At 39.4% G+C, this 16,716-nt stretch overlaps 1 protein-coding gene across 10 annotated transcripts in view; it reads right to left on the minus strand.

The window, feature by feature from the left end:
- Positions 1 to 16,716, minus strand: part of FREM1 (FRAS1 related extracellular matrix 1) — a 162,134-nt gene that overhangs the window by 29,524 nt on the left and 115,894 nt on the right. For 4 of the 10 annotated variants that reach the window (XM_017514683.2, XM_017514684.2, XM_017514686.2 and 1 more), the window contains 3 exons: positions 11,339 to 11,753; positions 6,755 to 6,956; positions 5,877 to 6,021 (listed from right to left, as the gene is read on the minus strand). In XM_017514683.2, the coding sequence (XP_017370172.1) occupies positions 5,877 to 6,021; positions 6,755 to 6,956; positions 11,339 to 11,753 (762 nt within the window). Of the gene's footprint in view, positions 1 to 5,876; positions 6,022 to 6,754; positions 6,957 to 11,338; positions 11,807 to 16,716 lie in introns of those variants that run through there. The other 6 variants (XM_037733497.1, XM_017514688.2, XM_017514689.2 and 3 more) reach the window with 5 other exon arrangements.

The following is a 16,716-nucleotide window of genomic DNA, read 5'->3' on the forward strand; positions in this document are numbered from 1 at the left end:
GCTTTCTGGACCTTGACAAGTGGGAGAAAAGTCACCCCCACTTCAGGGCTTCCTCCATATGTGATTTTAGGGGGTTTGTCACAATACAAAAAGCTGGTTCACCAGAAGGCAGAGGTTGCAGTGAGCCGAGATCACACCACTGCACTCCAGCCTGGGTGGCAGAGCAACACTCCATCTCAAAAAAAAGAAAGAAAAAAGAAAGAAAAAGCTTGTTCAATGTGAAGCTAAATTCGGATCCGTGAAAACCACTGTTGTATCTGGAAGACATGGCACAGAGCAGTGGAAATAAAATTGGATTTGAACTTGTGAGGCTTCAGGTCTCTCTGTCACTCAGCAGCTCTAAGCAGTCAGGTATAGGAAATGTTTAAACACCAGTTTAAAATTACAATCTCTTTTCCAAACACAGCACCTCTGATCCCCCTTATCATGATCAAGTGTTTCATTTTCCAAAGCTTGTACCACGTACAGCAGGCATACTATCATTGATTTAGATCCTGCATATGCTCCAAGGAAGCACAGGTGTTTGGTTCACTGTGATAACACAAGTGTCTTGCAGAGTGTCTAAAACATGGTGAGTGCACAATAAATGTTTGTTAACTGAATGAATGAATCTTATTTATCCCACTGTTTCCTGAGCTAAGTTGACCATTGATATGGTTTGGTTGTGTCCCCACATCTTGAATTCTCCTCATCCCGAGTTGTAGCTCCCATAATTCCCACATGTTGTGGGAGGGACCTGGTGGGAGATAACTGAATCATGGGGGCTATTTCCCCCATACTGTTTTCGTGGTCGTGAATAAGTCTCATGAGATCTGATGATTTTATAAGGTGTTTCCCTTTTCGCTTGGCTCTCTCATTCTCTCTTGCCTGCCACCATGTAAGACGTACCTTTTGCCTTCTGCCATGATTGTGAGTCCTCCCCAACTATGAGTCCACTAAACCTCTTTTTCTTTATAAATTACCCAGTCTCAGGTATATCTTTATTAGCAGCATGAAAATGGACTAATACAACCATTAAAAATATTTTTCTCCCCAACCTTACTAACCTCATCTTTCACACACTTAGAAAAAAATGCTAGGCTAGATCCTCACATGTTCTCTCTAGCCCTGACTTACTCTGGATCCTTTTTGTTAGGCTTTATTAGCATATAGAGAAAGATGGCATTGATAAATGAGCATTCTAACATAATTCATAATTTCTTAAAATATATGTATGCTATGTTCTAAGGCATATCTGTAGTTCTTAAGATTTGGCATTATCTGGAGATGGTATTAACTGCCACGACTGGGAAGAGGGTGGTGCTGGCCGTCCGCTGAGAGAGGCTTGGGGTGCTGCTGCATGCTCCGCAGTGCCCAGGACACTCCCGTGCTACAGAACGATCCATCCCAAAACGCCTATAGTGCCAAGGTTGAGACACCCTGTTTTGGGGTAATAAATATGTTCTTTCTGATATTTTGTTTTCTGGCTATTTGATTCGCTGATGAAGAAACAATAAGCTGAAAGAAATACCTGGAGTTAAGTCAGTAGCTTGGGAATTGGGGCATGAATCCAGGTTAACAAGAATCTATGAAAAAGAAACATAGACTCTTTATGCCTCAGTTTCCTTGCTTCCCATAACAATGTAATTATGACACATTAAAAATGTAATAATGATGAGTCTGTACTTCAAAGGGGTTAAGTGAGCCTTCAGGAATTCTCATTAAGTATTTTGAGCTTCTCAGAAAAAGGTTTATAGAAGCTAAAATTGTGATTAAATTGCTATCTATATATCTTCATTTATAATCAAGTAGCATATGACAAGAATTCCTAGAAATGTTAAAAAAACGTTTTTTCAAGTATTCAATCTAAGACTTATCAATTCAAAGATGATGCTATTAGACTCCGTAATCGAATGCTATGCACACCTGTGTTTTCATTTTTCTCCTTTTCTCTCGATAATGGGGAAATAGTGTTTAGCCAAGAGGCAGCACAGTGAGTACCCAAAACAAGTGCTCTGGAATCAAGCACACCTCGTAACCACTGATTACTGTGTGATTACGGTCAGTTACTCAGTCTCTCTGGGCCTTGGTTTTCATTATCTTAAAAATGAGGAAAATTACACTCATGTCAAGTGATTAAAATCAAAATTAGTTAGTATGTATAAAGCACCTGTACACAGTGGGTGCTTAATAAGTGCTATTTTCCTGCCCTTCCTCTGTGCTTTCCTAAGATCTAATCTGAAGATAAAACCTTAACTCCTGGCTTGCAGGTAATGTACAGGTATTAGCCAACAGTTTCAACCTCTTTCCTTACCAGATGTTTCAGAAAAGCTGCTAAACATTGCAAAGTTTGCCTGATGGAAATTCCTTTTATTATTCTGTGCCTTCTCTTTGAAGCCAAAAATGGATGATAGAACCATTAGAATGTGGGTTCCAGAGAGAGGGGAAGATTCAGAGTGCTGAACTGGAGAGAAGCCACTGAGTTAGCAAGGACTTCCACATTCAATTTTGCTTTTGAAGTTCACTTTTCTCCAGTGGACACAAGAAAGAGGTCTACGAGGAAGCTGTATTAGAAAAACCATCTTGGTCAGAAGTTGGCCACATTCCGTGGTCCACAAAGGTGCTTTTGATGAATGATGTGGGTCCTGCATAAGTTAGTTTGGGACTTCTACAGATCATCTTGGAGATTCAACTCGGACTAGAAAACAGTCACGAGCCTGTGAGGGGTGTAGCCAAGGTGTGAGCAATAAGATGAACACTCACTTAGGTCTGGAGGTCAGGTTTCATGCTCCAGTGACTTCAGGATAATTACTTGAACGCCTTGAGCCTGATTTCCTTATCCTCAGAGGATTGTGTTTTGCAGATAAAATTAGGCAACTCATGAAAACACCTAGTACAGTGCCTGAAATTTAGGCACTTAGCAAAATCTAAATCTTTAAGCAAATTCCCATGGATATTGGCATTATAAAATAATTTCTATTGACAATAAAGTGACTCCCAGATGTATTCCATGAAAAACTTGTTCCCTGAGCTATTCTGCATGTGAGTGTTGTGGTGGGTAGAGAGAGGCGATTCTATAGCCCAGTTGGGTTGAGTCTTGCTGCCGAGGCTCCATCTCTGAGAGACTCCCAATCCACATGCACACCTCAATGATTCTAGGCTGTGATGCAGTTAAACAAGCATTCAAGCTAGCTCGCTGCCAAAAACTTGATGAAAGCATTTCCTGACACTTTTTACAGTGGAGCATCTACTCATCCTTCAGGAATGCTACTCCACAGGAATCCTGCAATAGCCAAAACTGACCAGTAGTCAAGATGCTGAATTTCCCACTGAACATGGGTCCCTCCCATGCTCCAAAACAGGCCTATTTCTGTTCTAGATGGCACCCCGCAGTCCCTTTAGCTTTATCACAGAGGTTTTACCCCTTCAAATATGAAGAATATTAATCCATTAATCCTGTCTAAGCCAAAGAACAATACAAAATTCTACAGCATTTAGCTGGTTGATTAATATGCATATTGATTGTTCACTTTGTGATTCATTCCAGGATCAATTTCTAATTAGAGGCAGGCTTTCTAATCCACCAAATGTTTCCAGGATACTTCTTCAGTCATTGCTGTTCCTACATGAATTAACTATAGTAGCAGTCACCACCACAAATTACATTTGTTAAGGACTTAAATACACAGGATGCCTTCATATACATTATACTTTTCATTTGTTTCTCTAAACAAATTGTAGTATCTTCCCCATTTCACAGAAGATATAACTAAGGCTTGAACAGTCACTAGATGAAGGGCAGAGCCAAAGCTCAAACCTTGTCCTCTAGCTCCAAATTTAGTGGTTTATAATCTATAGCATAAATTCTAATGTCTCAGATATAAAGTTCACACTGATATAGAGATCAATAATTTACATTTAGAAAACACGGCCAGGCGCGGTGGCTCAAGCCTGTAATCCCAGCACTTTGGGAGGCTGAGGCGGGCGGATCACAAAGTCAAGAGATCAAGACCATTCTGGCTAACATGGTCAAAACCCGGCTCTACTAAATATACAAAAATTAGCCAGGCATGGTGACAGGTGCCTGTAATCCCAGTTACTCAGGAGGCTGAGGCAGGAGAATCACTTGAACTCGGGAGGTGGAGGTTGCAGTGAGTCAAGATCGTGCCACTGCCCTCCAGGCTGGTGACAGAGCAAGACTCCGTCTCAAAAACAACAACAGAACCCCAGGCCCTAGATGAGTAAGTATTCCTTCTTTCTTGCTTGGGTGGCTGAAAGACAAGCCTGCTGTTCCCTTCCCTTCAGGCCAGATGGGCATGGTCCTTAAAAGGGGCAAGAAGTTCCTTACTGCACTGAGAAAAACCACGCACTCTTAAGCTACGTTTCCTTGGGCCGGAAGCCCAGCTCCTTCACTAATTAGCTGCATCCACCTTAGAAAAGTCACTTTTTAGCTCTGCTCTCAGTTTTCTCATCTATAAATTTGTCAAAAAAGTGATGTCCACTTACTAATTTTTTTGAAGCAGGTATTTTTTTTTTTTACATTTTCTTGAGAATTGGGAGATACTTGTCTGACCTTGCAAGTAGTTGACATATTTTTCTATAAAGATTGTGACCCTGAAGATTTATTTCTCTTAGGCAGAGATGGTTTAATGGGGGAAGGTAATCTGTTTTACGTTTTATAATCTCAAGATTACATTGTATTATCAGGGGCCAGGGCCTACTTTGTTCTCACCTATTCCCCAGCTTCTAGTACTGTGCACCTGACATATAGTAGCCACTTGATAAAAGTCTGTGGAGTTAATAAATCTGGGCCAGGCTCTACATTTTATCAGGTAACGGACTGGGACCCTGGGAATGCGTTTTGCTAAGAAAAGGATGCTAGCTTTTTCCTGACAATGACTACAGTGTCCTCTGCTGGTCAGTTTTTGGAACTACAATTCAGGATCAGAAAGAAAAAGCAAGAATTCTGAAGACTGCAGAAGAGTTTCTCAGCTTTCTTTCCTTCATCTATACACCATCATAAAAGGACCATAACAGGGCTGTATCACTTATGGTGCTTAGTATGCCTTGGATATGGTGACTACTAACACAAGGATAAGTATACAACTTGTCTTTGAGGTGTCTGGGAAAAGCATCAAAAACAAAAGCAATGAAAAAACAGCGCAGTACCAGAAGAACTGCACTCTGACAGAACTTTCTATGACCATCTGTTAGCTGGTAAGCTATTCAAGTTCTACATTCAAGAAAAGTCTAGAACAGGTTCCTAGTCAGTAAAATTGCTACAGTCTTTTAATCTTGTTAATTTTCAAGATTTGTTACTCTTGCTATTTTGAGGGTCAAACCCTTACACACCTTCCAAAATCTATTTTCCTCTTTATAGTATCTTCATCTTACCTAGGATAAGTTTATTACCTTATAAACGTACTGTCAAGTAAGTGTAATCTTCTTCTTAGAGAAACAGAAGGTGTTTGGCTAACTCTGCTTGACTATCTCATTCCTCTCGACAGCAGATATTTTAGAAGGCTATTGTTACTAACATGGTCCTAGAGTGACCTCTTGCTGCACAATTGTACATAAACCTGCAAACTCAGTGTCGGATGCTAATGAATTGTTAAGACAGAAACCTCCCTGCGTATAAAAGTGTAAACACTGACATGCATAATGTGAACGTCAACTTAGCTTTTTAATGTTTCTGTACTCTGTAAAGCTATTGGCTTTCCTATTATAAAGCAGTAATTTTTAAAAATTCCTTCTCCGAATAAATTCTATGAGCTTGTGAAATGGTCTATTAATTTATCTTCTTAGGTTCTGTTTTAAAAAGAACATTTCCCTTTCCTAATATTCAGATACATTCTGGAAGTAACACATAGGACTACTGAATAAGCAAGAGAATTTACATTTGAGGAGTGGCCGAGTTCCCTGTGGGATCCATGATTTGAAATTCCATGGTATCTGAATTTACTTCCAAAGATGGGTTTATGATGTAAAGAATGGTCTTACTGTTTAAGTCCTTTTGGCTAAATTTCTCATGGATAAATTCACCTACAAAAAACAAATAAAGGAATATAATGGGTAATCAAAACATTAAATAAGAGCTAATAAAATTGTACAGCCATTTTATTTTAAATACAGCTTTAAAAGCAGCTAATGTGCATTTTAAAAAAGAAATTAACATTACTGTAACTATCTTAAAACTCAAATGCAATGAGCTTAAATTAGGCATTAAATTGACTGCCTCAGAAATATTTGCCTTAAAGAACATACAAAAATAAAGAGAAGGGGAGTAGGAAGATACAGTAATAAAAATATATAATTCTCTGCCATCCTGTTTAACGATGTATTATAATCATTGTGCTCAGAAAGTAGAAATAATATACAATCCAGAGAAGCCATTAGGAAAAAAATCAAGAACTTAAAAAAATGATCTGACATCATTTAGAATCATTTAGAATTCATGACAGAAAAAATTTATCACAAATATGACATTTGGTCCTGACACTGTGTTCCTCTGAATATATTATAATCAGCTGTTGAGAAAAAATTATAAATAATCAACAGTTGTATATCAGTATTTGTTTCTTCCAGTCAGGATACGTTTAGGAAGGCTCAGACTCAAACCCTCTTTAGGACCAATATTGATTTATAAACTGCAACTATCAGTAAGCCCTGGGGAGTGTTTACCAAATGGGCCTGCACTTAATTAAATTACTCTCCAGTCCTGCCAGCCACTGGGTATTTTAAAATGAGCAATTATAAGGATTAAGGAAGCCAGTACCTGTTGTTGTGTTCTCCAGATGTCCATGTTTTGGACCTTGTAAAATTTTAAAGATGATCTGATCGTCCTCAGTGTCAGGGTCTGATGCCTTCAGCACGCGGGAAGTGATGTAAATCCCATAGCAGCCATTTTTCAGGAGCCCCACTTGAGAAGGGGAATGCAAGAGTGTGATACGGGGAGCTGTTTTGTCCAACTGGTCCACCTGGATCATCAACGATGACATTCAATGTTATCCAGAGGCCCCTCACCCCCATGCAACGTTGAGCTTTATTGGTTCAACAGTGACACACAGTCCCACATTTCAGATTCTTTATACTCTTCATTAGCAGATTCCTGCTAAAGACTGTCCTGTTCACAAGAGCCTCAGCAACTATCACAGTGCTTGGAACAGAGGCCAACTTTCCACGGTAAACCTTGATCCCACTTTATCAATGTGCCTACTGCCTGACTCCCACTTAGGATACACGTTTCGACAAGGCAGGCATCAGGTCTTTTACCCCTGTAGATTCCCTGCACTTGGTACAGTGCCTGAACCATAACAGAAGCCCAGGGAATATCTATTAAATGAATACACTAAAATTAACCCAAGAATTCTAGAGCAGACTTCCTGTTAACTCCACAGAAGAACTGCTCCCATTTTCCTGGAGTTTAGTGATTTATAGACACAAAATTGTAAGGGTTTACAAATATATAGCATTTTTGGGGGGCAATTCTTTTTTTCAACTGGGAAAAATGCTGAATAAAAATGGAGATACCTCAGTAAGGAAAAAGTAAAAGGTGATTATTTCTAGATAATTTGCATATTTGTTTCACTGAGGATGAGAGCCAGGTACCTGAACAGGTGGACTCGATTTGTGAAGATGGTGATGAACAATAACTCATAAGTGAGAACAGAAATGTAGGTTCAAACATAGCAAAGGACCTCATTCAATCTGTATGGAGCTCAGCCCACCTTGCATTTGCAAGAGGACTGTTGTAGGTTAAGGATAGAACAGGTTTGGATGGATTAGAACAGATTCACTGCTGATACTAGCAAACAGGTACAAGAATCTTCATTTGCCTCACTCCTAATCTCTCAGTTCTTTACTTCATTTACCACAAAATGATACTACTGTAAATCTTAGTTTACCCTAGCAAAGTAAAAAATTCATGTCAATGGTAAGACCAAGTAGATTTTTGTGTATTATGATACAGTTATTCCATGCAGCCTTTAAAAATCATGTTATCAGGAATATGACTAGTTATCAAGTACTATCAGGAATAGTTAATGACATAAGGAAATGTTCAGAATACATGAAGATGGAAACAGTCAATATGCATAATAGTATAAATAATATCATCCCATTTTTAATTGAACAAAATAAAAGAATGGAAGAAAGTCACCATCAATAGTTATCTTTGAGTGTTATGGTTGTGAAGAATTTTTTTTCTTATGGTTTATAAATTATTTACAATACATAGTTATTTTATAAACTGAAAAAGCAACAGACATTTTCAAAAGTCACATTATTTTCCTCTCCTGAAGATTATGGGCAGCATCTTGCAGAGCAGTGAGGTTGGGTGTCAAGCTGTCATCGTGGCCCATGAGGGAAGAAGTTCCCACAACCATGTGGCCAGTAGGAGAGATGGTCAGTGGAAGAAGAGGAAAATTAAAGTACTTCCAAGCTATGTAAGAAATACACAAAGTTGACATTAAATAAATAGCTGAATGTAGGATGGTTGTTTTATTTTGGTTATGAATGTTATAATTCCTTAAAAATGAAAGTGTTACAAAAGTAAGAAATGCCTGTTGCGATCACGTGTTTTTAAAATAGCTAACATCTAAGCTCTAGCAACAAGGTTCCTTGTCGTGTCTCTGGTCACATTAAAATATACCCTAGGTCTTATTCAACTTCTAGCTTCGTCAAAAGTAGATCTTCTGGCTCAGTATACCAGAAGCATTTTAAAATATTGGATTGCAAGGTTTTTTTTTTTTTGTTTTTTTTTTAAGAAACCTCTATCCTCTGAAAACTTGTTTCGGACTTACTGAAAATGTATAGAAAGCATAACGTGAGTTTTTTCTCCCTCACCTGAACTCTTTAAAGAAGAAGTACAAGTTGCATCAGTTGCGATAATCTTGATCAGACATAAAAGACTTCCTACAAAATGAATGTCAGGTTGTGCCTGCTGGTGTCAGTCAAATACACCAGTGTTTTGCAGTAGTTTTGCCCTCAAATACTCAGGTACCACCAGAAGAGGTCAACATCCATATTGTCTAGGCAGAAAACTCTCTAGAAGGCAAGACACTGATGGCGTCATCTCTCCTACACTGCTGGTGGGATCAATCACTTTTTAAAGCCTCTTGATTTCTCTGCTAAAAGAGACTGAGGGTTCTGGAGAATTATGGGAGAAAGTTTGAAGTTTACCTTGTGGAATTTTTACAAATAATGTTTTTGTCTTGTTTTGTTTTGTTTTGCAATGAAAACCTCATATTTTTGACAAAAAAGCTTTACAATATAAGTCCAACATTTTTCTATCAGTAAATTCCACAACTTGCAATAGATAACTCTCTTATTAAGATGAGTGTTAGTGTTGGGAGATACCTAATTTAAGTTCTCCAATCTCCACCCTCTTTTCCATCTGTGCTTTGGAGTGTAGGAAGGAACTCTGACATCTGCACTCAGAATTTAGAATTCGTATAAATTTGCAGCCAAAGAGACCCAGAAAAGTATCCCTGGCTGGACAGTACAGAGACATGTCTCAACCCAGGGTGAGGAGTCAGGAATCAAAAAAAGACACTAACAGACTGAAGAGTGGAATGGGACTAAGATCAATTGAAACATACGATAAAAATAAAAGTAATAATTTTAATACAAAGTGCTTCTTACACACTGTATCCATGATGTCAATATCTTCTTTCTTCTCCCAGCGCCGCATCATTTCATCATATTTTCTAGATCACCCAACTGCCAAGGACTCATCCAGCGCCCACTCTATGCTCTGAAGACTTGTCCCATACACAGAGTCTGGGAGGCTTCATTTTATGTATCAACTTCCCACGGTGTGTTTTAGATGGAATTAACATTTACATCAGTACATTTTTAGTTAAAGAGATTATCCTCCATAATGCAAGTGGGCTTCAACCAATCAATTGTAGGCCTTAGGAGAAAAGATTGAGGTCCCCCAAAAAGGAAGGAACATTGCCTCCAGACTGCCTTTGGGCTAAAGATTGCAACATTAACTCCTGCTAAAATTTGTAGCCTGCCAACCTGCCCTGTGTATTTTAGACATGTCAAGCCCTGCAATCACATGAGCCAATGAGTCAATTCCCTAAAATAAATCTCTCTCTCTCTCTCTCTCTCTCTATCTCTTTCTTTATCTCAGCAAGGGAAAATGTAACTATATTACTAGTCAGAAAGTATTCTAAAGTAAGACAAATTTTATCTATTTTGTGTTTGGTGAGAGTGTGTAGAAGAGGGTGAATTACTTCCAAGGAAAGTCGATTCAAGGGTTTGAGAGCCAGAATATACTTGATGTGTTTTGACTTAAAAAAGAAAAACACATTATGCCCTCCAGGAATCCTTGTAATAGTCAACAAATGTGGCAGTGTAGTGCCATAGAAAGGACATAGAATTTGGGATCAGAAAGACTTGAGATCTTTGTGTGTATTTGATCAAATTATTCAACTCCTGAACTTGTACCCTCATCTATAAAACGTCAATAATAAAACTTGCTTCATAGGAATTTTATGAGAATCAAATGAGATTTATGTGGAGTGGGTCTAGCCTGCAGTTAACACTAAAGAAGATGCAAGTGCTGCGATTAATACCCTCATCATTATTACATGTGTAATAGTGTAAAGATGCTGCCTCGTAAGTTTCAACATCAAATATGTTTCAGGCCATATGCTACTGCTTTGGATACATAATCCTGTTGAATTCTCACCACAATGCTGTAGGCATGTTTTTCAAAGAAGGGAAAGTAGATTCAGAAGAGTTAAAGAACTCTTTAAGGTCACACAGCTAACGCATTGCAAAGCAGAAAATCAAACCTGGGTCTGACTCCAAAGCCCATGGCTTTTGCTCCTTTCCATGCTAACCATCAACACTCACAGTCAGTTATTAGCACAAATGTGGGCACCACAGCTCTTTCATTCATATTAATATTCTGTGTGTGCTGTAGATACACAATCTGTATTTGAATGAAAGAAGAAAGGAAATTAAAAAAAAAATAGTTCTTGGCCAGGCACGGTAGTTCCCATCTGTAATCTCAGCACTTTGGGAGGCCGAGGCAGGTGGATTATTTGAGGTCAGGAGTTCAAGACCAGCCTGACCAACATGGTGAAACCTCATCTCTATTAAAAATACAAAAAAGTTGGCTGAGCACGGTGGTGCATGACTATAGTCCTAGCTACTCGGGAGGCTGAGGCAGGAGAATTGCTGAGCCCAGGAGGGGGAGGTTGCAGTGAGCCGAGATCACACTCCTGCACTCCAGCCTGGGTGACAGAGCAAGACTCTGTCTCAAAAAATAAATAAACAAATAAAATAGTTCTCGATGTCAGTGTTTTCACATCTCTGGCAAATGAACTGTGTTTTTCATACATACCTGAATGGCGAATAAAACAGGTTCTTCCCACATTCTCCCATTCACAACAAAGCCTTGGTTTGTCCTGTCTGTGGCCATGAAAGTAAAGCAGTCAGTCTGTGAGTCCCCTCCTGAGTGCCGATAGGCCACATTCCTGCTGTCCACATCCTGCTGGGTGAAATTGTGTTGAAGCAGCCCTGTCCCCCACAGGTAGAGCTGGCCATGCTGGGGAAGCTGAACCAAGAGGAAGGTGAGGTTCTCTGCAGGTGTGTCAGGGTCAGTCAGCTGAAGGAGGTCAGGGGAAAGCAGGCCCACAGCCCCTTGGACCAGTCTCAACCCCTTGTTCCTGGTTACCACGGGCAGGGCTCTGTCCACAGTCTCCAGTGTGATCTCAAACACCCCATGCTCGGTCCACAGTCCATTGCTGATGATGAATCTGGCAAAGAGAGGCAAGGTAGCCTTCAGCATGGATTCTTGTGTCACCATCTACTGGAATGAAATGATAATACACACCTTTACTAAAGGATATGTCGTGTTGTGACTCAAATGAAAAATCAAGGGCAGATCTTGCAGAAGAACACCTATCATTAAACCAGTCACTGGAGTAACACATAAATGGACCATTCTACACCCAAGACTATTTTCCCAATAACACTAATGACAGACCTATGTGATGGAACAGGCAAATTCTGACAATCATATTCCTCAGGCTCATGAGTGCTTAATGTGGTTCCTTGACCCAAATAAAAATTTCATATCCAATGAGACTCATCATATGAATGTGAAGAGTATACCCTCTTTATTTATTTATAACTTCTCAATTGTATTTTTTTCATGGGAGTATAATAAACTGAAGTTCTAAGTCTGATAACTGGGAGGCCAATACAATAAAGTGCTGAATGGGTTGAATTTAGCTAACAGCAGATCACATTTCTCAGACATGTAATCTCACCTAACTCATCTTCCCCTCCAGGCCTCATTTTCACTGCTCTGAAAAAATGAAGCAGATGAACCAGAAGATAATAAAGTACCAACCAACTCTAAAATTTTATGGGAGGCCCTAATCTCTTACAGTTTACATTAGCTTCTGCATTTGTTCCCTAGAAGATAGGTGATAGTTACGCTACATAAGGATTATTTCCCTGCTTCAAAGAAAGGTTCAGTAAGTTGGTGGAAGATCATAAGGCAGGTGAAGCTGAGACTAGAACACAGTTCTTTTGATTCCTGCATCCTCTACTCTTGCAGAGTTTAAAATAAATGCTGGTTTAGCAATCCACCACCAAAAAATTGTGATGCCTGAACACCATTGCAAAACTATAAAAGGAAAGCTGAAATGATACACATCTGAGATAAGCAAAATCTTTCTTACAATCTTAGTTTTGTGATAGTATACTATGCTTCTGATTACATTGATCATGAAATCACATTCTACCTACTTAAGCCAATTTCACAATAACACTGATTTAAATGATCTTTGTAGCATTTCAATACGTAATTTTTATTTCAATAAGAATGAAGAGTATCATGAAATTATGCAAACAAGGCACAATATTAAAACTCCAAAAAGTTAGGAAATCATTACTACCAAATGGGACTGACAAATTCACTAGACACCAAAGAAATGTACTTAGAAATAATCACAGAGCTGTATCTTACTAGCTTTTCTCCATGTACCATAGTTGCTGGAAATATTCATGGAGGATATACTCTTCTATTCCACTGATACAAAAATCTCTAAAAATAATGTTTTTGTAGGATATATCAATTATATATAACATTTTTAGATATAAATTTTATGTACATATATAAATTATATATTTTCTTTGGAGGTTCTTTTTTAACTAGAGAAGGTATGGAGTTTGTAATTATTTTACATATCTGGCAGATTTGACTAACAATCTCTTTATCCTTTGTGAAAGATGTCTTGTCCTTCAGGGTTTCAGCATTGATCCTTTCGAGCATAAAGAGACCTACAATTAGGTAGTGTGAGAGCAACGAGTCAACCATCCTGCCTGAGACCCCAGACTCGGGAGGGCAGTTAGACAAAAAGCAAAAAGAGATGAGTTTGGCTAAGTACTGATTTTGCTTTGAAGGCTAGGCTGAAGTTTTCTAGTTTTCTAATTATCTAGTTAATAAGACTGCCAACAAGGAAAATATGTCTGATGTGATACAAAGAAAAAGAAATCTATGTCCAAAAAGTTAAAATTGCCAAGTGAAATACAACAAATAAATTTTGGCATTTCACACAGCTAGACTTGTAAAGAATGAAACCTGATTTATTTCTCCCACAGCATTATTTTTCACAGTTTGACTAAAGGTATTCAACTACCTTTAGAATTACAGATTGAGCAAAATCACATAGTTTCCTTAAAATAAACCAGTCAGTTTTTCTTTGATAAAACCAAACCTTTGATAAGTATATTTTTAGCAAATTGGGCAATTTCATCACTGGCCCATGAGGTGTTTATAAAATCAATTATTTATTTAAAAAAGAGGCCGGTGCAGTGGCTCACGCCTATAAACCCAGCACCTTGGCAGCCTGAGGCGGGCAGATGGCTTGAGTCCAGGAGTTCAAGACCAGCCTGGGTAACATGGCAAAACCCTCTCTCTATAAAAAAAAAAAAACCACAAAATTTAGCTGGGTGTGATGGTGCATGCCTGTAGCCCCAGCTACTAGGGAGGCTGAGGTGGGAGGGTCACTTGATCCTGGGAGGTCGAGGCTACAGTGAGCCATGAATGTGCTACTGCACTCCAGCCTGGGCAACACAGAGAGAGATCCTGGAAAAAAAAAAAGGAAGGAAGGAGAAAGAAAGAAAGAAAGAAAGAAACTAAGAAAAGAAAGCAAGCAAGAGAAAAGAAAAAGAGATCAGGCGCAGTGACTCACGTCTGTAGTCCTGACACTCTGGGAGGCTGGGGTGTGTGAAACACTCAAGCTCAGGAGTTTGAGACCAGCCTGGGCAACATGGCAAAACCCCATCTTAAAAAAAGAAAAAAGGAAAAAGAAAAAAAGGAACCTAGAAAAATATGTCTGTTCTTCAAACTTTTTACTTAGTCACCTCCACAGTTTCAAAAGTCCATTGGTATACATTTTAGGTATAAAATTATGCTTTATTTCTCAGGCAGAGCCTTTCACAGAATTACACCTTTATTCTATTGTTTTTCTGTTACTTTTTCATATTCCCTTTAGATCCTATCATCTGATCCATGATAAAATAAGTAGGGGGCTAGGTGCTCCTTCAGTGCCTCCAAGTTCCCTTTTTCCCATTTTCCCCCTCCAGAAATATGTTTCACACCTCTCATTCTACCCTGTTTCACAAATAAACTGGCTCTCTATTCCTTACCAGATCCCTGTATCAAATGTGCTCTGTGGAGAGTGTTAAACCAGCCATTGGTACGTTAGTGCAAATGTAAGCCAAAGGACGTGTATTTTTAGCATTAGCGTTAATTGCAGAGCTATAGACATTGTGCACTATTAAAAGTATGTCAATAGCCGAAAAGGAAGAAGAAAACAGGGGAGAGATGGGAACAAGAGCAACAAAGTTAAACGCGAGCTCGAGTGAGTGCCAGGGACTCCATCAGAGGTGGCCATCTTGAATATCGAATTCTGACTTTCCTCTCTGGTGACTGAATTGCAAAAATGCCTGACAGGGTCCTCAAAGCTCATCTTAGGATGGCCACATCTACTCGATGCGTGCATGACCTTTGTGAGGTCACTAAAGTTGTCTTATGATCCGGGCTGTCCATCTCAAACCCCTCCCTGCCAGATGATGGCGATCTGCCCACATTGGAAACACGCAGCCTGCCATCAGACAGATGGGAGTGAGGGCATGCAGGCCACAGACCACAGAAGAGTAAGAAATATGTTTTCTGAGGCCACTGCTCCCATCTGGGACACCGAGGCAGCTGTCTGTGCTGACCTAAAGCTAATAAGCCAGGGGTGAAAAGGATGTATTTCTAAACATGACTGGATCAAATACATCATTCCATTTTCACAAGTAACAGTGCAAACTACTCACAGGCAGAGAGGCATTATCAGAGAGAGACAGAGTGAATGGTTATGGTTAGGTTCCCAGTCGAAATAAAGCTAGCAGAACAAGTGAAACAAGGTCAGTGCTGTTCACGTCTGCAAAAGCTGACCGATCAGGAGCTCTTCCAAATACCCCCTCCCCCAAATCCTCCAGATACATTCTCCAGGTTTAAAATCATGAAGTCATTGCTATGTTGGTATCCATTCTGAGGTGAAGAAGTTGGCGGTAGCAGCTCCTTCTGTGGGTCCATTTTGTTTAATTTCCCTTAATACATCCCCCTAAGAAGAGATGCAGCCAAGATGACCACCGTTCTCATGAAATTTGGGGAATGGCTCTCAGATTTGTCTGGGGTGCCTGCCTGGTCTGATTTCACCATTACCACGGTGCTTTCAAGCTTTCTGCATTGCCTGGCAATAGAGTTGGCTGAAGAAGCTGCCATCTGTCATGGCATTTAAGAGATAAAAATGGAATCATAAATAGCGCCAGCTCCTCAGAAAAAAAAAAAAAAGTCCAGCCGGCATGTCAAAATGGAGGACATTAGCATGTTCTTTTAGTACCCGGCTGCCAGCAGCTGAAGTCAGCTTGCTAATCACTCGGTGTCATCTGTCCTAGAACATGCTGCCAAATCTTTCTTCCAGGCCAGCAGCACCAAACAATGCAGGAGAAATTTATGATTCACAAAATATTTTTGCAGAAGGTAAAATCTGACTATTAAACTCCCCCATTTAATTAATGCTGCCATAGCTTACATTAAAAAGGGAAGGGGGAAAAATCCTCTGCCACAAAATTTATCTCTTCTACTCAGCCAAATTCCTTGCCAAATTTGACAGCAAGCAACATAAATTTAGGTGATTAGATTGGTTGCATATATTTAATTTTTAAAAAGCACTATGATCACACTTTCATTAAAACAGGCTTTCAGCTTTGGTTTAGCGCCACTTGACAAACAACACAGCAGTCCATGATTGGGTTAGTGAAATGACAAGATTAAAATTTGGGTCTTGGGCAGATGCTAGGCTCTTCCATTATAAATATGTAAAACTGCTGGCCAAATATCAGAATGACACATTGAGGAGGCTCCTTCGCACAAATGCATATTCTCCACAAATTTTTGGTACAATGAGGTATAATGGAAAGAACCTTCCCCTGGAAATGAGCTCTGAGCCCCAAATTCAGCAGTGATACTCAGTTATGTGAGTATAGGTGACTTCCTTTGCCTCTAGGATCCTTGGTTTTCTCATATGTAAAATGGGAACACTATTGCATCTCTTGCAAGGTGGTGGCATAAGGCTTAAGAAAAATACCATACAAAGAAAGAGTCCAAGACATTCTCTGATGCATTGCAGGTGTTCAAGCAATGCTAACTTTCCT

Source organism: Cebus imitator, unplaced genomic scaffold (genome assembly GCF_001604975.1).
Source record: "Cebus imitator isolate Cc_AM_T3 unplaced genomic scaffold, Cebus_imitator-1.0 Scaffold533, whole genome shotgun sequence".
Classification (NCBI taxonomy): Eukaryota; Metazoa; Chordata; class Mammalia; order Primates; family Cebidae; genus Cebus; species Cebus imitator.